Source organism: Mandrillus leucophaeus, unplaced genomic scaffold (genome assembly GCF_000951045.1).
Source record: "Mandrillus leucophaeus isolate KB7577 unplaced genomic scaffold, Mleu.le_1.0 Scaffold110, whole genome shotgun sequence".
NCBI lineage: Eukaryota > Metazoa > Chordata > Mammalia > Primates > Cercopithecidae > Mandrillus > Mandrillus leucophaeus.
Window position 1 is genome coordinate 5,255,412 of NW_012099210.1, and position 22,932 is coordinate 5,278,343.

Here is a 22,932-nt window from a genome sequence, read left to right on the forward strand (position 1 = left end):
CGTATGTGCAATATTTTTCCCTTTTATCCTAAGAATGTTTGGCAAATTTTTCTATAAGAATCTCCAAATTTTAAACATACAAGGGGATGCTTGTGGAACTGATGCTTCACTTTGGAATATTTTCACAAAATATGATGATGGACTATAGCACATATAGCACATATAGAAATTTGATGGACTATAGCACATCCATGAAATTGACCCCCCACTAAACAAACAATATGGGAGTAATGTTTTGTACCTATAAATTATTTTGCATTTGTTATAATAGTTCATTTAAATATCAAAACAGCCTGTGAATTAGGTGTCATAAGCCTAAATTTATAGATGTGGTAATGCAGAGTTCAAAGCGCAGTTACGTTTGTAAACCTAAGTCATCTTCTTCCATATTGCTGATTGATTTAAAGACCCTACAATACTTTGGAAAGTAGCTTTCTAGTATGGTTGCAATGCTTACAATTACAAAACAATTTATCATGCCATTTCAACATTATTTTTCTAAGATTCATCTGTGTTGCTTAGTTTACAGTGCATGCACTTTCAATGCTGTGTTTTACTCTATTATGTGAACAGACCATACATTATATATTCATTTTCCTCTTGATAGATATTTGCATTACTTTCCTTTTTGAAATTGCACCCAGTGCTTCTATGAACTTTTTGTACATATATCCTGGTAGATACATGCAACAGTTCGCCTAAAGCATACACCTACTGATAAAATTATTAGATCACAAGGTACCCCCAACTTTTCTAGGCATGTCCAACTGCTCTACAAAATTTATATCAACTTATGTAACCATCATACAATACTTTCACAAAGTTTAAAAATAAAACCGAACAGCCGGGTGCGGTAGCTCACGCCTGCAATCCCAGCACTTTGGGAGGCCGAGGCAGGAGGACTGCCTGAGCTCAGGTATTTGAAACCACCCTGGGCAACATGGTGAAACCCCACCTCTACTAAAATACAAAAAAATTAGCTGGGCATGGTGGCACATGCCTGTAATCCCAGCTACCCGGGAGGCCCAGGTGGGAGAATGGCTTTAGCCTGGGAGGCAGAGGTTGCAATAAGCCAAGATTGTGCCACTGGACTCCAGCTTGAGCGACAGAGTGAGACTCCATCTCAAAATAATAAATAAATAAAAATAAAAATAATAAAAATAATTTTAAAAATAAAACTGAACAATACATTACTTTAGAAATACATGTACATATGATAAGATTATTAAAAAGAAAGACCAGGAACCCTAATAATACAATTCAGCATAGCAGTTATTTCTAGGGCAGACGAGGAAATGAAATGGTGAATAGTCACAGTTGGCTTCAATGTTTTGGTAATATCCTAGTGATACGGACAGGAGGCAGGGAAATACTGTGTAGGAGAGGGCAGTTCCCAAGCCATGGCCCCATCCACAGGCCTGGGCCCATGGCCCTAAATGAGAACTTCACATCCCTGTTTTCCCACTTGAGTGCTGTTTTTTTCAAAAACCACTCTGACCCACAACACCCCCTTCCTGTACCTATAAAAACCCCAAATTCCACTGGCAGAGGAGTGGAGTTGCATGGCCGAGAATGAGAGAAAAGAAGAGGCAGCTGGAAGGTTGGAAATGGGGGAGGTTATCTTCCCACTCCATCCCCTTTCCAGTTTCCCATCCCACTGAGGGCCACCTCCACCACTCAGTAAAACTGCTGCATTCACCATCCTCGAAGTCTATATGACCTGACACTTCCCAGATGCTGGACAAGAACCTAGGTACCAAGAGGGCAAGGTGTAAAAGGCTGTCACCCTGACTCTCCACTGAGCTACTTAACACTTAGACATCTTGGATGGCAACTGCTAAAAGAGCATTAATCATAACACACCCCTAGACGCTGCCATGGGGCGAGAGCCCAAAGGCACTCACCCTGGCCCAGGCACCTGTTTGCCTGTGTGCTCCCCCTCCCACAAGGGGTTTGAGCACCCGGCCAGGTAATCGAGCCACACCCCTGTCACAAGTCCTATGAAGGGTCCAGGCAACTCTGCTATCTCACTAGGTTTTAAGTACAGTTGTGGATCCCACAATCTTAATGACTAAACTTACAACTTACATATGCGCTACATGTATTCGTTTATGTGTATCAATATTTACATAATTTTAAAACCTTGGTTGTACAATAATAAGGATACAAAAAGGGTTAGGAGCCCTGGAAATTGTTGGCAAATAGAACTTTACATTTTAAAATAAATGTATTAAGATGAAAAATTTTTTTAAATACACATCTTTAATGCATCATGCCAATACTTCCTCTTATTCAACAGTTCTTTGTTTTTACGTTTTCAGCCACCTCAATTAAATTTCATAGAAATTAAACACTGGGAGATGAAGAAAGGGATTTGGTTATGTTTACTCTTCCAAAGCAATCTGTCCTTTCACTAAATACATCTATCTTGAAAACATTTAAATAGCCAATTATCAAACAAATAAAATAATGACAAATTACTAGTGGGCCCCCCCAAAAAAACTAAATTGAGTATTCCAAAAGCAATATATCTCCAATATGTATATTTATAAATTACATAATTTACATACTATGGTTTTGTATATGAGTATATATCTCCAATATGTGTATTTATAAATTACATAATGTACACACTATGGTTTTTATATATTATAGACATTTGAACCATTTCAAATTTATAGGGAATTTAACTTTAAAAACATATCTAAGTAGAAGTTATAATGTGTTCTTCCCATACCCTAGTGGAAGGTTGTGTGCACCTCACGAGGCTCACACCCTTCACTTTGGAGATTACCACTCCAATTCACAAGAATTGCATTAAGAAGCAAGTAGCCCAAACTTGCTTAAAGGACTTGCTATTAATATTCTGTTTGTAAATCCACATTGTTCAGTTATCTATTCAATCTATTTCTATTATTCTGAAGAAATTAATATCTGTCTGATTTAAAGTAGATAACACCCAATTCCTTCAACAACTCTGTTTACAAATAGTGTAAATGAGGATTAAAGGCACCATCTTAAGGTTTTACTTATGTTCCAGGAACTCAACGAAAAAACAAACAAAAGACCAAAAAAAATCACTTTTGTGATACTGGTAATTGATTTTTTTTAGCTTTCCAAGTAGATAAAATCAACACCTTAAAAGACTTGTCTTTAACCCGGGCTTTCTTTTATTAAAGTGTACAATTGCAGGCGCATGCCTAGAGGAGTAATAGCTGGCTCCTAACAAAAGAGCCTGGATTCCACAATATGTCTTTTGCCAGAGGCATCGTTCCCCAAAGCATACAGCTAACTGCATCTCCTGCTGTACCTGTAACAATTTAATTGTATAAGTCAGCCTAGTCAAGCATCTCCAGCTCGTGACTGGGAGACATGAAATTCATTGTCATTATTGTCCCTGTCATTTTGGATCATTATATCCGGCTGCAGAATTTTCCTCACTTCAGTGCATTTTTACCTCCAGGAGCCAGGGATTATAGCTGAGGTTGGGGTGGGGGCAGGACCGTGAACTACATTTACCTCAGGGGAGCCAGAGATTAAATTGGCTTTGCTCTCTCACGAGCTGAATTCATCTATTTGTATGCTGTGAGTTTTAGGTTGGAATAAAAATGAATATTCTAGTGAAACCTGGGCTTTAATTCCCCCTTTGAAACATGGATGTAACCAACTTTTATTTACATTAGGAAAAGGCAATATAATTTCTTATAGTTGCTCTTTTCATATGTGCATAAGGAATGCTTAGAAGCATCATCGGATATGAAACGACAGACATCTCTGTCAATGTCTTGACTCTCAGAAAGGAGAAATTTAAAGCTGTAATTTTGTTCTTCAGTTTTATTTTACAATGGCTTAATGGAGGTATTTAATGGTTTTTAATATTTAATGATTTTTAATTATAGCTCATTTTCTGTGTACTAGATTGGATGACTGGAGTCTAACTAGAATAGCCACAAAGATCCACTATGGGAACAAATAGAGGGGAAAAAAAAATAAGTCCCTAAGAAAACTGGCTACCCCTAACAGCTGGTTCACATCATCTCACAGCCTGTCAAGTCACCCAAGCATACCATGCCCTAAACAGTTTCTTCTAACTTGAGAAAGTTGGCCTGGTCACCATCCTCTCTACCTGGTAACTCCCTTATCAGCAGTAACGGCCAGCTGTGGGTTTCTACTAGGCAAGTTCAAAAATACTAGGACATGTCTCAGTCAGAAAACCAGTGAGTTGACTATATGATTACTCTAATAGACTATAAGAAGGAAATACAACTGCAGGGAAAACTGGTATGTCATTTACTATCCCAACTTTCATTTCATACGGATTTCACTGAGAAGTTTGAGATTCTGTCTGCATTTAAAAAGATGACAGTTATTCCTCCATACACGTGAATTTGTTTTTCAGTGGTTAACAATCAAATATGGCACAGATCATAATTACGCCATGTACAGAATAGTAACTATAATTACTACATCAAAATGTATGAAGGGCCAGACGAAGTGGCTCATGCCTGTAATCCCAACACTTTGGGAGGCCAAGGTGGGAGGATCACTTGAGGCCAGGAGTTCAAGACCAGACTGTCTCTGCAAAAAATGAAAATTAAAAAATATATATAAAATGTTGGAGGGAAAAGTGCATGGAACTTATTACCTCTATGAACTTTTGTGAGAGAACAAACTCTGCCTTCATCATATGCAGTGGCCATCAAAATTTAATTAGGATGAACTGGGTTTATGAGAAATTAAATTTTTTATCTTTGTATATTTTGTACTTCAGAGGAAACATCTTACAGCCCTAACATCTCTGCACTGAAGATACCTTACAGATCTTCTCAGTGCCTGGAAGACTGAGAAACGTTTACTAGTTTGTCCCACTATATTTTCACACCATTATATTTCACTTTTCATTGGTGCTGAAGTAAGTGTATAAGGTATTACTAATAAGAGTTTTTAGTTAGCAAAACTTCTTGCAGCATTAAAAGTTCATTTGATTATCTGGTCACAGTGGCTCACGTCTATAATTTCAACACTTTGGGAGGCCAAGGCGGGAGAATCCCTTGAGCTCAGGAGTTCAAGACTAGCCTAGGAAATGTAGCGAGACCTTGTCTCTATCAAAAGTAAAAAACAACTAGCCAGGTATAGTGGCACATGCTAACTATAATCCCAGTTACTTGAGAAACTGAGGCAGGAGGATTGCTTGAGCCCTGGAGATTAGAGGCTTCAGGAAGCTATGATCAGGCTACGGCACGCCAGCCTGGGTGATAGGGCAAGACTCTGTCTCAAAAAACTTAATTAAAATTAAAAGTTCATTTGATTACTTATGCCACTTTTTCATCAGATTCAAAATTCTCCCTTGGTGGGAGTTACAAAAATTATTTCTGTTCGCTTTAAAATGGCTAATTTTAATTGAATTTTATTGAATTTCACCTCAATACATTATTTTTAAAGTAAATTCAACATTATTTCAAGAAGCCTGAATGCAACTTGAAATCACTTCGGTGGCTGTTGTTATACTCTCATCATGGTGATTTATCAAGAAGAGTATGTATTTTCCTTGTTAAGAAAAGCTTATCTTATAAACTACAATGTTTAGACTTGGGTTTGCAATGATAAAACTTCACATTGAAATATTTTTCTCTCTGAAATACTTTAGTAGCAGGATGATACTGTAATAACGTTTTTCCAGTCAAAGGGAAAAAAGGCATTCATTCCTTTTGTTGAGCATGGATTTACTCATTTAGTTCTTTTACCTACATGCTCCTCGTCATCTTATTTCCATGTCAATATTCAATTTGATCATCATACCATATTAGGTAAAACAAGAGTTGCCCCACATGTAAACATGTTGTAAAACCACAGAACTACACTGTTGCACATGCTTGTTTTGCCTCACCTCAAGTATAATATAGTTAGGCCTGTACCATTTTAGAACAAGGTAAAAAGACAAATTATTTATATCAAATGAGTAGAATATAATTATTTTTACTCCTTTGGCTCAAGACTTAATGAGTTTACAACCGATTTCCAAACAGCAATTTGAAAATATTTTAAATACTTTTTAAATTTTTCAGAAATTTTTGCTAAGCTCATAATTGCAATCTATAACAGGCTATAAAGATCAATTCTAGATTAAAAGATTCTTTTTCCTCATGATTCTAAGAGAATAATGTTTCTTCTGCCTTGTGTAACAAAGATTTCCCTTGGCTTCTTTATGTAGAATCAATAAGAATTTACAATTCACAACAATACCAAACCAATGTAAAACAGGATGTCACAAATTCAGACATGACATTCGCTAATATTTCTTTTCTTCTTTTTTTTTTTGAAATAGGGTCTCATGCTGTCACCCAGGCTGGAGTGTAATGGCGGAATCTCAGCTCACTCTGGCCACCTCAGTCCCCCAAGTAGCTGGGACTATAAGTGCATGCCACCACACCTGGCTAATTTTTTGTATTTTTAGTAGAGATGAGGTTTCACCATGTTGGTCTCAAACTGGGCTCAAGTGATCTGGCTGCCTTGGCCTCCTAAAGTGCTAAGATTACAGGCATGAGCCAACATGCCCAGCCCACTAATATTTATTTTTAAAAGATTCAGATATTGACAAGCTTATAAATAAAATTTGTTAGTACCCAATAGATCACAAAGCATAGAAAATGAGTAAGTATGTGAGAGGGTTTGTGCGGGAGGGATTAGTAATAAGATGGAAAGGCCACAAACATTTCCATGTCAGGATGGGCAGGATGCTATTTACAGAATGCCTTCTTACTCCTCCTGGACCAAAAATCTCTTTACTATAATCACCCAATAAACTACAATGGGTTAACATTAAGGGTCTGATGCAGAGAAAGCAAATTCACAGTTAAGGTTGTCCTTTAACATGTAGACTCAATCAAGGGCACCAAAAAAATAGTTAAGTGGCCCCCCTGTGGTGTTCAGATGCTGGGAAGCACTGCAAACTGAATTTTCTAGCTTTTAATGTTTGCCTAAGACCCTTAACATTTTTCTAATATTGTTGTTCCTAGGACATTTTCTTGAGTTTGGTACACATATACTTTTTGCATTTATATATGAAAGCCTGACAGCTGAATTGGTTCAGAAATGTAACACTGGAAAGAAGAAAAAAACACAGGGATAGCCTTTGGGACATCCCATAGTATTCAGTATAAATATCAAAATATCCTGAAAAAAATAAAACAACAACAACAAATTCTTCTTACTAGGAGTTTAGATATCTAATACTAAATAGAAAAGATAATATAATGGGTGTTGGGGGCTCACTGAGATATAGAATCTAAGCTGTCCTCTGCATCACAAAATTTTTAGGACTTTTTGAACATGTATAATTATCTGTGTTCAGCTATTTCCTTATAAATGGACACCCTTGGACTATATTCCAATCTCACACACTTTAAAACTACTAGTAAAATTTTACAAATGGCTTTGCCTGTTTTGTTTTATATTGTTTTGTGGTCCATCTGGAGATATATTAAGTGCTCCTTCAAATAAAATGTACAAAATTATATTGCACACATGCAAAAAAAAAAAAAAAAAGAATGAACATTGAACACATGGCAAATGGCCACTAGGTAATGTCACTATTAGAAAACATCTAACAACAATAAAATAAGCAATAAAAACTGAGAGCACAGTTTCACAGATGCAATGTTCATCTACCTTCATCATCTAAATTATACATTCAAGAACTGTGTCCTGTGCAAAATACAAACATGTCAATTTCAGCCCACAGGGCATTTTTCCCCCTAGGTTTATAACCCCTTGAAAATAGAGGTTTCATCTAGAAAACTTAACATATCCTCAGCTGCTTTCAACATTATAATATATTCATAAGGCAAATATTCACTAGCAAACACATAACAAATTACATGGCATGAGGGTGAGGACCAAATTCATAATGATGAGAAATGGACCAAACCAACCATGAGACACAAAGTAGAAATCAAAGAAGAAAACAAATATGTAAAATAAACAATATTAAAGGTAAAACATTATGGTTAGTTTTTCAGCCACTGTTAGAGAAAATGGTTAATATGTGCATGCAAGTGCGTTTGTGTGTTGTGTAAGATTAGTATTTAAAGATGCAAAACTATCTCCTTAAGAATATACTATAAGGGTCATGAGTGAGAGAAAAGTATCTGTGAGGAAAAAAAATATCACATACCGTCATAGTAGACAATTGCTCCTACCAGTTTGTCCTTCTGGAGCATTGGGAAATGTTCAAGGGCTCTTGATTTGCTGAGGACATAACTGCTTTTCAGGCAATTGCTTCCTGCAACCAAATCATACAGCTTGATTCCTACCCAGTAGTAAGGTAACTGCCACCACCTACAGCATAAATAGAGGGGAAAGTTCTTTAGAAACAGAGTATAGCATTATAGAACGTTACCTTACAGTACAAGACCCCTTTCATTTAAGAAAAACAAAGCATACCTAGAAGTGGACTGCAAAAGAAACAGACTTATGCAACTGTTTTTGACACCAATCTAGCTGAAGTCTGTAAGTAAAATAAATCAATGAGATTTTTAAATGAATCTTCTCTGAGGCAGTTGTTCTCAACCTGGCTGAATATTAGAACTCTCTGGGGAACATTAAAAATAAATACTGATGCCTAAACCTCATACATCCAGAAATTGATTTAACTAGACTAGGGTGGGGGCCCGGATGATGACAATGTGCACCCAGGATTAAGAAACACTGGTTCAGGAAGTCCTAAGCGATCTATGAGGAAGGATGAACAAAGTTGTAAAAAATCTGTTTCCAGCCCCCTACAACACTAATGTGGTTAACAGAGTTACATAATCTACTTTTTCATACTACCTGAATTCCAATGTAAGGCAACTTCATGGATAGCTCTAACAACATTAGGAAAATTAAGTTTTATAATTTATAATCTGACCCTTCCTAACCAAATTTCAGCCTTGGTTAACTCAGACACGTAACATGACTCAAAATGGCTTGGGTTTCAAGTGGGTATATGGTATGTTTACATTTTACAACAGGATACTTTAGCGGAGCCATTTACAGTCTGCACATGATCCTCTTATGTTCCTTAATGCAAATGCAGTTGCTCATCTATATACTCTCAGAAACTGGAGGAAGAAACTACTAATTACAAATACAGAACACGACCTCCTTTGCCTTTAAAATCTAGAGATAGGCCAGTAGAGAGCAATTTAAGAAAAGCCATACTTTTAAATACAACAAAGGAAAATACTTGAAAAGGATTAAAGATTAGGACCAATTAAAACCAAATTATGAAATATGCATTGCGGGATTATTTCCATTAAAACTGTTGTTCTATTGACCGCAGAGAAGCAAATGCATACACGTGATATCAAAAGGCTTACTTGTAAACTGGAAGCATTATAGGCAAAGGAGCTGATAAATGGGGAGCAATTTCTAGCAGGTTGGCACGCTCATGAAGGGCTTCTTTTACCATCCTATACTGAAAGGCAAAACAGAGAAAATTAGTTTGGCAGTAACAGATCATAATATTTTCAAATGGCAAATAGACACCCTGCCAACTGATTGATACACAGAAACCTCTACCTCTGAGTGAAGATAGCTCCCTCCTAATCAAATTTCTAATAATACATCATGCTGTCAACCTCAAAGATTTTTTAGAAACCTTAACTGTATTTGCATAGGAGAAAAACATGCTGTCAGAGTTCCCAGGTGTAAGATATTTTCCTGACTTGAGTTACAAGATTATTGTAGCCATTTATCTTGCATCCTCTGGATTGTCTCCCTTTCTCAGTTCCCCATATTATTTTTTCTGTGTAGGAGATAACAGATTGTTCAAGTTCATGCTAAAAGTTTCTGTCTTGCCCTCACGAAACCAAGCAATGATGCTACTTAACAGTTGCACAGTATTTTATAGATTATAAAAAGGCTTTGTCTTAACTGCTGTAGTCCTCATTATGCCTCTCTAAAAAGCCAGCAATGCTATTATAACACTAATTTTACAAATAAGATAACAGACTCATAGATTTTGAGTAAATAAGCCTGACCACATCACAAGTTAGCTGATTCTAAATCCTATGCTGTTTTCATTGCATCCATCATGATGCGAAGAGAATATAAGAAAAGGGGACAGATTCAAAACTGACTTATCAAGAAAAAAAACGAGACAGATTCAAAACTTGACAATGTCAAGCCAGTGCTGCTGTGTTTTTCACGTACAAAAAGAGATAGGAAGTTCAGCTGATTTTTTTTACCCCTCTGGGAAATGTCATCTTCCACACTGCCTTGGCAGTTTTCAAATGGTGGCAGGCTGGACACAATAAAGTGTGACATAAGAAAAGCATGACTCAGATCATCTTTTCCTTCAGAATATGTCAGTGACAATATGAGCGTATGACTGCAGTTGTAGTTAAGAGGATCGATTTCGCACTCCCCCTGCATTACAACATAGCTCCCCTGAAAGTGCTTGCAAAGTAGCAATTTGGTAGCCACTGGCAAAAATCCAATCACAATTGTTTAAAAGGCAACACATCCAAAAGTGATTTTGTAAATCTGCTAGTTCAACATGCCTGTGAAGAAAAAGCCCCTGATTACCCATAAACATAATACTACAGGAAAGAACTGACACACCTCTCCTGAAAGATATTCCAGCAGAATATACTAAATAGGTATTTCCAACAGGAAGAAATGCTAAAAGCCGTTAAAAAAAAAAAAAGAAAAAAAAGAAAAAGAAAAAATAAAAAAACCTGATTTAATTGGGTAGAAAAAATCATAGTTGCAATTTTTGTTTAACAACCAGCATACACAATTACCTGCTCAATATCCAACTTCATGATGGCCTTCTGAAGATATCTCACACCACCATGGATCAATTTAGTGCTTCTGCTGCTGGTCCCTGATGAGAAATCATCTCTTTCTACAAGCGCTGTTTTTAGTCCTGTGTAACCAGAAAACCAAATTAACTTCTTAAATTACACAATTTGTATGTAATTCATTAAAGGCACTTCTCCAGGGTAGAGACAATCACAAGAAAAATTACTCCGAACATGGATAAATTTGTATTCAAAGTGCAGTACACTGTCTATATTATAATGAAGAGATTTTAGGCTCTTCCTGGGGGAAAAGTCAAGCCAGAACTAGAAGCATATTAAGCTGTGAATGAATCACAACTAGAAAATATTACAGTGCAATTTCATGGCAGTAACATACTCTGGTGCACTTAGAAGGTTAAAAGAGAGACCAGCACCCAACTCTACCCATGTAGAGTTAACTGAATGCTGTTGCAAAGCCTTCTAATCGTTCATCTCTCACTACAAGAGTCCAGACCTGTCGCAGCCCCTCATCTCTGATCTACTCTAAATGCACGCATCATGAATAAATCTAGACAAGACTTCCTTCTATGTGTTGACTTCTGTTGAGAAATGTGTCTGGAGTGGTATTATGGTAGATATACAATGGGGAAAGAGATCCAAGATATCGAAACAAAGAAAGAACAAAAGAAAAGAATGAAAAAACAAAAGAAATAAAGAAAAGAATAAGTTCTGATATTGAGGTGTTTATAGTCTAATTTAAAACCTTTGAACATGACAATATTTTAGAATTACAAAGAAATACAAGCCAGTAAAAATGAACACAGTGCAGAGTAACCATGAGTAAAAAATATATTCTTGCCAGGCGTGGTGGCTCATGCCTGTAATCTCAGCACTTTGAGAGGCTGAGGCGGGCAGATCACTTGAGGTCAGGAGTTCAAGACCAACCTGGCCAACATGGTAAAAACCGGGTCTCTACTAAAAATACAAAAAATTAGCTGGGCATGGTGGCTTGTGCTTGCAATCCCAGCTACTCGGGAGGCTAAGGCAGGAGAATCACTTGAACCCAGGAGGCAGAGGTTACAGTGAGCCAAGATTGTGCCACTGCACTCCAGCCTGGGTGACAGGGTGAGACGCCATCTCAGAAAAAAAAAAAGAAAAGAAGAAAAAGAACATATTCTTGATAAGGAAAGGCTGAGCAAAGGTAGCTCAGTTGTAGCAGTTGCCCATTCCCCCTTTACTTGAGGGCTGTTATAGATCTCTTAGGGATAAGTAGTTCTGTTTTGCTGCAGAGACACCGTGCCTTTTCAGGAGTGGAGATGATCATCAGCACTACAAGTGTCACACAGGAGTTGAGAGATGAAAGTCAGTACCCCAAAAGACCCAAAGTATACATCGACACCAAGCCATGAGGAATTTTCATGGCCTGGAAAACTCCTGGAGGATGAAAGAATGTCATAGAATCCAATTACAATGAGAATACGTAACTAGAGCAGTTTGGACTCACAAAGTTCATTTAGGAGAAACTGCACATGTATTCAATTCAAAGCCACTTATTACATTTAATACCAAAGGGTCGTTTTTATAACTTTTAACAGTTTAAATATCGTACCCAAATGTCATCATAAAATCAGGGCAATTCCCTTGACTCAAAAGGACAAAATATTTAGAAGGTATGGAGAGAAAAGTAGAGAACTTTGATTCAAGGGCAAAAACTGTTAATGCCTTAACTACCTAGAAAAATAACAAAAAAATTACAGGTATCACAGCCCCAGGTCACTCCTTTTAAGTATATATGCCAGAGAAAGAGCTGTAAAATTCTCAACTATTAAAACCCTAGCAATGCCTAGCAAATTTAGTACTGAATATACTAAAAACACAGAAAAATATTAGTACATATTTTTAAGAATATTGAGAGCCAAAATCCTGATATTAGAAGTTAATTAGGCATGGACTAGGCTGTCAGGTAGCTCCCTGCTCAAAGAAAAGCAAGTAAACAAAGTGCAGCAGTTTAATAGAGGCCAAGTTTGAAAATCCAGAAGATTCTCATCATACTCCAGGTTAGAAGGTAAATTCAGGATATAAACCCAGAAAAACGAAATTTGCAAATCTCTTAAGAATGCACTATCTCAGTGAGCTATATCACCTTTTCTTAGTAAGTCCAACACAGAGTTCTTCTTCTAGCACTAAAATAGACCATTTTTTCTTCAGCTGAAGATCAGACGAGGGAGTTGACTTTCAAATGATATTTAAGAGCCAGATTATTTAAAATATACCTCTCTTTAAACCCTGGAATCACTGTCATGGCATCAAGATGCCCACACCATGCGAGGCAGGGAAGCAAGGTTGAGAGAGGACAAGCAGCCTCCCCCACGGCCCACAGCTTCCTCACCTGGGCCTATCCTTAGGGCTACCTACCCTAAGGTATCCTACAGGCTATGGTAGACAGACTACTTAGATAGTCTCCAGTAATCCCAACTGCCTAGTATGTCACCCCCTGCCCTGGAGTGTGGGCTAGACTAGCACTCTTCTTCTAATGAGCAGGTGACCTGCCACTACTATAATTAGGTCATTAAAGACTGGGAAATGCTCTTTCTCTTTCCAGTATTCTGTCTTGCCCTCCTGCTTGCTTGCTCTGGTGAAGCAAGCTGTCGTGTTGTGAGTTCAGGAACAAAGGGAGGCTCCTGGTCAGCAAGTGGTGAGGAACAGAGACCTCAGTCCAACAACCATGTGAGTTACTAGAAAGCACTGTCCACTATAAGAGATGCAGAGCCATAGTACCCAGCTAAGGCTCACCCAGATTCCTGACCCACTGAAACTGGCTGATGATAACTCTTGTTTTACACCAGCAAATTTTGGGCTTAGTTTTGTAGTGACACAATTCCCTGTGTGAAAATTAACTATAGCCAAGATGGGAGAGATGGGAGTTTACCTTGTACCTGGGGATGGAGTCGTCAGAAAAGAAGAGTCTACAGAGAAGTATGTGTTCAGGGCGGGTGGAGTGAAGAAAGGGAAAGATCATTGACAAAGCCCAGCTTAAGACAGAGAAGGCAAACGCTTGATGTGGCCTAGCTTATCCAGGGGCTGCTTGTCACTCAGGGGCTGGAGTGCAGGTACAAAGAATGGGCAAGGCAGATCTCAGAGGGCTCTTCTTACACATTCGAGTATTTGGATCTTGCCCTGTTAGCCACTGTTTTTCACAAGTAAGTAATATCCAGATCTCCTCAAAAGGAAAATGCCTCTGAGAACAGAGCTATGTGTCCTGGATCACTTTAAGAAACAAATGTTTCATCAGAAAAAAACAAGATGTGGCCAGGTGTGAGTGGCTCATATCTTTAATCCCAGCACTTTGGAGGCCAAGGCGGGAGGATGATCACTTGAGCCCAGGAGTTCGAGACCAGCCTAGACATCATGACAAAACGCTGTATCAACCAAAAAATACAAAAATTAGCCGGGCATGGTGGCATGTGCCTGTATTCACAGCTACTCGGGAGGCTGAGGTGGGAGAATCGCTTGAGCCCAAAAGACAGAAGTTGCAGTGGGCCAAGATTGCACTGCTGCACTTCAGCCTGAATGACAGAATGAGACCCTGTCTCAAAAAAAAGGAAGGAAGGAAGGAAGGAAGGAAGGAAGGAAGGAAGGAAGGAAGGAAGGAAGGAAAGAAGGAAGGAAGGAAAGAAAGAAAAGAAAAAGAAAAAGAAAAAGAAAAAATGGCTGGGCACAGTAGTTCATGACTATAATCCCAGCACTTTGGGAGGCCAAGGTGGGAGGATCACTTGAGGTCAGGAGTTCAAGATCAGCCTGATCAACCTGGCAAAACTCCATCTCTACTTAAAAATACATATACACGAAAATTAGTTAGGTGCAGTGGCGCATGCCTGTAATCCCAGCTGCTCAGGAGGCTGAGGCAGGAGAATCACTTGAACCCAGGAGGCGGAGGCTGCAGTGAGCCGAGATCGCACCATTGCAATCCAGCCTAGGCAATAGAGTGAGAATCCGTCTCAAGGAAAGAAAAAAAAAAAAAAAAGATGCAACATGGACAGGCAGGCACGAATATTAGTATTTCTGGTATTTTGCACAGTTATAAGGTATCCATTCTGGGGAACCAGGGTGTGCTTGTTAATTTATCATTATGAAAAAGGATAACATTTAAATTTTTTCTAGAAGTTCTCAGATACTGTTTTGAGAAATACTATTATGCTGCTTGTCAGGAGAACTATCAAAATATTTTCAGCTGAGAAATGAGATTAAGGTTCAGAAAAGATTTCTCTGACTGCAGGAATGAGGGGTAGAGGCAGAGCTGGAGGCAGGAGACCTTTTGGAGGACCAGGGTCATATAACAGGAGTTGCAGCAATGAAGAATCCGGCCTCACAAGGCAGAGAGGGTATTGAAGAGTGATATAAAGAGAAAATTTTATGGGCTGTGTTGTCAGGATGGATTTTTTTTTTTTTTAATTTCCCAAATTGACAGAGTGTGAGGCAGGGAACTACTCTAGGAATTAGCAAGCCATCTCAGGAGGATATTTCAGGATATTTAAGTGAGAGCTAACACTTTAAAGCTCTCAAAACTGCTTTTTCCAGTATTGGACATTTTAAAAGTTATCACATGTACTTATGTGAGAAACCCTAGTGAATACCAACAAAAGTTAAAATGGGCCTCTCTGTCAAACCAGGCTGTTTTTCTTGTCCCATTATTTCTAGTGTCAAATCATCAAGTTACCCACCAGAATTTCTGGAAAGAAATGATACTGCTCCTTCCAGAGCAAAAAGTTAAAATTTTAGTTTCCAAAGTTATAGCTAAACTGATATATTAAAATGCCATGTAACATAAAAAGCATTACTAAAACTTTTCCAAACTACAAAAGAACTCTAAAAATTTTCTTTACTTTTCAACTGCTATTATATGCTAAATGTTTTAAATCTCTCATTTTTTGTTGAATGAGAAGTAGAAAGGAGGAAAATAAAATCAAGACATTATTAAAGTCATAGCGGCAACTCAACTATTTCTTAACTAATTAACCAACCAACTGCAATGAAGACAATAACATTTTTAAAAGTTTTTTGAGGTTCTTCTGTGGTTCTGTTATCTAATCTGTCCCTTTCTGTTTCAACTCTCAAAAATCCAAATTGTTTCCTCACCTCAAAAATTACTGAAATCAAATCAGGAGTTCAGTTTTGTGGTATGTTAAATATAGGGCAAGGAAGTGAAAAGAGGGAGGTGTTTTATCTACTCAGAGAGTTAACAGTATTAAGTGATATTCAATGCTAGCATTTTGTGTTCTTAGGTAAAATAATTAAGTCTGAAGGGCACAAAAAATAATGCACGCGGGATTCAAGAAACTACTCCTTACTATAGATTTGAGGAGGTTGGGGAGAGATCTTCCTTCAGAGTAGAAAGAGTGACCTCCTTACATTACAGGCAGGGAAGGGCTGGCCTCTCTATGTACTGAAGGTAATTCACTAAAGTAGTTCAAGATTTTATAATTTTCTTTTTTTTTCTTTTTTCTTGTTAGCAGCTACTTTTCATGGAAAGCAATAAGCTCTATCTCATTTAGTGGGAGGGGTATTATCATTATTTAAGGCTTTGTTTTTATTATTGATTACTTTTAGTAAGTAGTATGGTGAATTTTGTGACAGTAATAAAATATTAATATTTGGAGTAAAATTACTCTGAAATCTTAGGCAGAATAACAAGATTAGAGTACAAGAATAAAGTCAACTTGAAATCTATATTCCATTTATCATCTCATCTGTTAGCAAGCTGAAATTGTATCTTCTAGGTGGGGCAAGGGGTATGAACACAGTTCTTTACAGCTTTGTCTTTTCTGACCTGAGTGAGAATGTCTAATTACTTCCCACTAAACCAATTCATGGATCAAAACAGTTGGATGAATATAGAAGGATAATTACAATCTAAGAGGAAAAATGGTACGACATTTAACTTTCACAACATGAAATAGAACAGAAGTATATTTTAATACCTTTTACTGATTATCTTATTATGCATGAAAACATGCTCAATATAATAAATGCAGAGAAGCAAAGAGAACAAAATAAAACTCTCCTGTAATCACACCACTCAGAGATAACCACAGTTGACATTTGGGTATTTAAACGTTCACATTTTCTATGCATGTATATAAACACATATGTACATTTTTGTAAAAATAGGATTATATGGTAAATTTGATTTAATTTTTTCATTTAACACTGTTTATTATAAACATTTACCCATGTCAATAAATATTTTTCTATAAGTTCATTTTTAACATGTGGATAGTATTCTATCAATTTTTATAATTTATTCAATTTCTTATTTTTGAACATTTGGATTATCTCATTGTTTCACTATTACAGATAGTACTGCAAGATTATATTTTCATTTAAACTCCTTGTATCTTTTAATTATATCATTAGAATACATTTCAAGAAATGTCACTATTAAGATATTTCTAAATAGAAAGGTAAGAGTAATCATTCTGAAATAAGTATCAGAGACACCAAGATAATAGCACATAAATCAAACAATTTAAGATGCTTTGTATGTTAGCACCATAAGAACAGGTATTAAAGCCACATGCTGCACAAAGGAAAAATAATATAGTTTTTTTTTTTTTTTTTAAAGGTGAGTTTACCTTTCTTTAGAAAAGCTTTGGGCACTTAACTTTGGATTTCAGACAGCCACTGCCATTAATAAGAAAAGGGACTAACCCAAAGGCTGAACATTTTATGGAAAGGATCAATTCTTCTAAAATATTATCCTCTTGTAAAGCTGCAAAGTAATCCTGATTTGTTAATCCTCACGATCAGGATACTATGCTTTGGCCTGGTATTTTCTAAAAGTTAATGTTAGCATTTTATATAAATATGATATTGAATTTGTTATTTAATATCTATTTCTACGTTTACATTAGAAAACACATAAATTATATTAGAAAACAGATTAATAGAGATATGATGTTGTTATAACATGTCATTAACATACTTTAGTGTTTGTTAAGTACACATATGATTATGGAGTCACAAAACTGTACTAGGTTGTAACAATTGCAATAACACAATTTTGAGGAATAAGGGAGTTGCTCCTGTTGCTTTTTATTTTTACTTTGGTATTATCAAAAATACCCAATGTTCTAAGAGAGGAAGAATATCCAAATAATACAGAAAGGCAGAAAGAGAAAATGATGTAAAAAACTATACTAATGGCCTCCTGGTTTCCTAGTTACAAAATCCAAAGGTAAACAATGTTTACTATTAAAACTGTCTTACATATTTTATCAGGAACTTTTCTATGCTTACTGAAGAACACAATCTGATACCATCTCACTTGAAAAACAAATAAAAATTAGCACTCATTCTTCACAATCTGCTTTTTTTGATTTATAACACATCTTAGCCATTTTCCCTGTAAATACTTAAACATCTATCTCTTTTCAATAACTGAATATATTCCAATTTATTAAGACGGACTCCAATTTTTTGCCATTATAAATATTGTTATAAATAAAATTCTGGACAGTATGACATTGTAAGCTCAGCTTTGAACTCTTCTTCTTCTCTAAACACAGAAAATTATATATGCATTTATTTTAAAGGACATAATTGACTCAAAAATAAGATTAAAACTCAATGGACCCAAAATGTAGCAGAAACTCAGAGCAGAATGTCTAGACCAAAAGCTTCTCTCTTGCTAGGTTCAAGGTCTAAAAATGGGCAAAGGCAATCAAGATCTCAGTTCCTAAAGGGTAAGAGGAATATAATTATCCATTACAAGGAAAGGTAAAGAAGCCAGAGGAGCATTCGGTTGCTGGGACTGAAGAAGGTCTCTGCTTCTTGTGCAAGGAAGTTGACAAGCTTCTCTTGACCACTCTCTGGGCCCAGGAAGCAGAAAGACAGACACAGCCTTGGCACCAGCACCAGAGCCCAGGTACCACTTGTCTCAGCAGCTAGTCTGCAAGGTCCTCAAAATCAACAAGGGCACGAGTCTTTTGGTTCCAAGAAAAGTCCCTGACCGTACTTAAGGATGGTCATTACTATACTTACAGAGTTGAGGGTATGGAAAAAGAGCATGAAACAAAACTGATCTAATAAGGGCAGAAAAGGGGGGAAAGAAGCACAATAACAAGCATGAAAAGTTAAAATAAATACAAAGCAAATGCACATGGAATCAAAAAAAATGTAAATGGATTCCATTTACCGACTAAAAGACATAGTCTATTAAGTGTAAAAAGAAATAAAATAAATAAATGAAATCTAGCTTTATACTATTTATCACATATATACCATAATAAAAGGATTTAGAAAATTGTAGAATGGCCAGGTACAGTGGCTCATGTCTGTAATCCCAACATTTTGCAAGGTGAAGGTGGGAGAACCACTTGATCTCAGGAGTTCCAGACCAGCCTGGCAACATAGCAAGACCTGGTCTCTACGAAAAATTTATAAACACATCAGCCCTGGTGGCACACACTTTTAGATCTAGTTACTCAGGAGGCTGAGGTGGTAAGGTCTCTTGAACCCAGGAGGTTGAGTCTGCAGTGACCTATGATGGAGCCACTGCACTCTAGCCTGGGCAATGGAGTGAGACTTTGTCTCCAAAAACAAAACAAAATTTGAAAAAAAAAAACTGAGATAAACCCTTTCTGTTTGCTATTTTGTAAATATTTTCCAAATTTCACCTTTTTGCTTTTATATCTTTTGCCATGGATACATCTGAATTTTTATAAAATCAAAAGCAGGCTTTTCCTTTGTGGCTTTTTGGTGTCATACTTAAAAACACCTTTCCTACCCCATATAAAAAAATTTACACATACTTTCTTCTAATAGTTTTATGATGTTTTAATGTTACACCCTTGATTCACATGGAGTATGATAAAACAGAATATATATGCATACATACACACACACACGCACACACACACATAAATTGGGGGGAGTGGATATTCCAATATCATTTATGAAGTAACTGATGATCACAGTTTTGAAATGTTGCCTTTGCCATATTCTAAACTTCATGTATTTAAAGACTGAGAGACTAATTTATAGACTCCATGACTGATTCTCGATTCCTTTACCAGACTATTTTAATTACAGTAGTTTTAGAATACACTTTAGTACCTGATAAGTCTCTACTTCCCTTATCAGTAGTCTTTTTCTAAATCAGTCTAGTAAATCTCACAGGCGTAGTTCTTTTCTTAACGTTTTGCAGTTTCTAAAGTCGATTCCCCTGACCCTGGCCAAAGGAAAGCACTACATTAATCAAAATTATGTTAAATTTCCAGATTAATTTTAAGAGAAATTAGCAATCTAGTCTAATTAGCTGTGTCCAGCAAAGAGCAAACTTTCACTTCCTGCAATTCTAGCTTCTGAAACAGAATTTTCTCCTACCTTGATAGTGGAGGGGTGGAGACCATAATTCTCAGAATGCACTATCTCCAAGGCTCTCCCTTTTCTGCATTTATCCTGAAATGCACACACCTCCTTCCTTTCCCAAATTTTTATTTATAGCAAACAATGTTATTATTATCCTCCATTTATGCCTGAGAAACTTGAGGCTTTCTGTAAGGTTAAGCCACTTGTCGAAGGTCATAGAGGTAGTAAGCAATGAAGCTAAGACACGACCCAAGTTCATTCTAATTCTATAACGTGTCCTTAATCACTGCGCTATACTGCCTTGGGAATTATAGTGGGAATTCAAGAATTGCTAGCCAAATACCATTGATAAAAGTCTCCATTTGTAAACAAGAGAACTACAATTAATATTTTCCTCCAGAAAGAGACAGTCTTCTCTGGAATCTGAACTGAAGACATAAAGGTTAAATTTTATACATCAGATCTTATTTTATTTTATTTTCTACAGGCCCACCCAAGAATGCAAATACATCAGATTTTAAACCAAAAATTAGGTACTAGGTAATCCGAGATACATACAGGTAAAGTTACATAAAAGAACATAAAAAGCTAAAGAGAACACCTTGAAGAACCTGAGGGAGTGAATATATTTATCAGATTCTCCTTTTCCAGCTCCCTTTGGGAGCAAAGTGCCCACAACTGGGCTTTTGGGACATGTTTCTGTCCTAGAATGGGACACAGAGGTTTAAAGAGTGAAGCAATTTCTATTGATCCTAGAGACCTGCAGGAGAATGTGAGAAGTCTGCATACTGTGTTTATAAAATAATATTCCCAAATGAAACAAACGAAAATTGATTTCCAAGAAAATGTAGATGATAAGAATGCAAACAAATGTTCATTATGAAGACTCCATGACTTTTTGTCTTTCCTCTATAGTCTTGGTTTATCCATTACTAAAATTGCATTTGGGCACAGTATTTTATCAAAAAGCTCATGCAAACATTTTTGTACAAGTCCTTTAACATCTAGTAGTTCCTCCCAAAACTTTGATGTCCTGAAAAATCTAATTATTACTGGTAACTTTAAAAGATCACAGTAATTTATTTTTGTCAAATGTGACTAAAGATTAATGGATACAATCAGGAATAATTTGGTAAAAACATATCAAATGCAGAGAAAGCAAAATTTGTTGTTAAGTGAAGCATCAAATATAATAAAAGAGCAAATTCCATGAATGAACAGCAACAATGCACAATTCATTAACCAAATGCCCATGATTATTTCACACTTCAGAGGGCCACTGATATGATCAGGAATTGTAGTAAAAGGATAAATATAGATTACCTTCAGTCATCTCTTTATAAATTTTAATTATAAACACTACCCCCAGAGGGCTACCAGCATAATAAAAGAAATACAAGCTAAGGTTTGCCCATCCTTTTTATAAATCATAATTCCACATATATAAAATAAGACAGGCAATTATTTTAAGATCGCAATTAATATGTCAAGATATATTAAAAATACATCATCTTCTTAGCTATTACTAACTGTAAAAATTAAAAACCTGATCAACTTTCAGGCTCTGGAAATGCTTATCTATTCAAAATCGTCATCCTTATCATCACCACCACGAGTATCACCACCCACAGTCATCTGCTAATATACTAGCTAATACCTTGATCACTACGAAATGCCCTTCACTGCCAGAAGAAAAAGTTTATTTGTTCAATAAATAGTAATAAACTGCTAAGTTGTTCCTTGAAATCAAGGCCACATCTTACCAGTCTTAACTATTCTCAGAGTTGGTTCAGGACTTGATTGAAAAATAGTATTGTTTTAAATAGAAAAAAAAAAAAAACCACCCAAAAACAACCTAAAGAATAATTATTAAGAACATCATTGCAATGAGTTCTTCCATAAAGTTATTAAATGAAAATAAATAAAATGGAATTTTGCCATTAAAAATCATGAATACTATATACATGTATTTATATCAATAAATACACACTATTTGAAAGAAACACACTGCAAAAAGAAATACAATCTTGTCTATTCTTTAAAAATATATAAATATACAAAGTGCACAAAGGCAAACATAGTAAGACTTTTCATAAGGTGAAAAAGAATAAAAGTCACTTAGTGATTGCCTTATTATTATTGCACTTGAGGTCCTGCAATCTGACCTTTAACCCTTCCAGGGAAGCCTGGCTTTGTAACTTCATGATCCCTTATCAGCTCCAGGCCTACATTTAAACAATTTCCTTTGCTTTCATAGAATCTTGTCTCATTTTTTCTTTTTATCATTGATATCCAGTCAATTCTCAACTCTAGATTCAATGTGACTGTCTATTTCTGTACCTCTACTCTCAGTAATACTGGACACACATGCACGCGCACACACACACACACACAGACGCATATAAATGTACCACGTGGATAATAAATTTACATTTTCTAACCACAGCAAAGAAACCCCTATTTTCCTATCATATTCTCTGCAATGACATCCCTTACTCCCACCCATAAGTAGAACATCTCACCTTGTATTTGTTTAAGAATAGCTCTTCATACTCACACAAACTCTTTATGTCTTAGAATTTACCCTTTGTTTCTGTCCCTGAGAAACAAGTTTCTTACCTTCCTGCTAAAACCAAGATATATCTCTGATATCTCTTTCCCTGTATTTTCATGAGACCTTGTTCCTTATGGTTGCCTTCTACTATTAGGTAGGTACATGACATTTAAAAGTAATGACAAAAGGTGCAATTACTTTTGCACCAACCTAATACTTACA

The 22,932-nt window shown here is 36.4% G+C and overlaps 1 protein-coding gene across 2 annotated transcripts in view; it reads right to left on the reverse strand.

The window, feature by feature from the left end:
- GPD2 (glycerol-3-phosphate dehydrogenase 2 (mitochondrial)) overlaps positions 1-22,932 on the reverse strand; it is a 153,080-nt gene that overhangs the window by 58,938 nt on the left and 71,210 nt on the right. For both annotated transcript variants that reach the window (XM_011991921.1, XM_011991913.1), the window contains exons 4-6: positions 10,788-10,912; positions 9,360-9,457; positions 8,174-8,337 (exon numbers count right to left, since the gene is read on the reverse strand). In XM_011991921.1, coding sequence (XP_011847311.1) covers positions 8,174-8,337; positions 9,360-9,457; positions 10,788-10,912 — 387 coding nt within the window. The remainder of the gene's footprint in view (positions 1-8,173; positions 8,338-9,359; positions 9,458-10,787; positions 10,913-22,932) is intronic.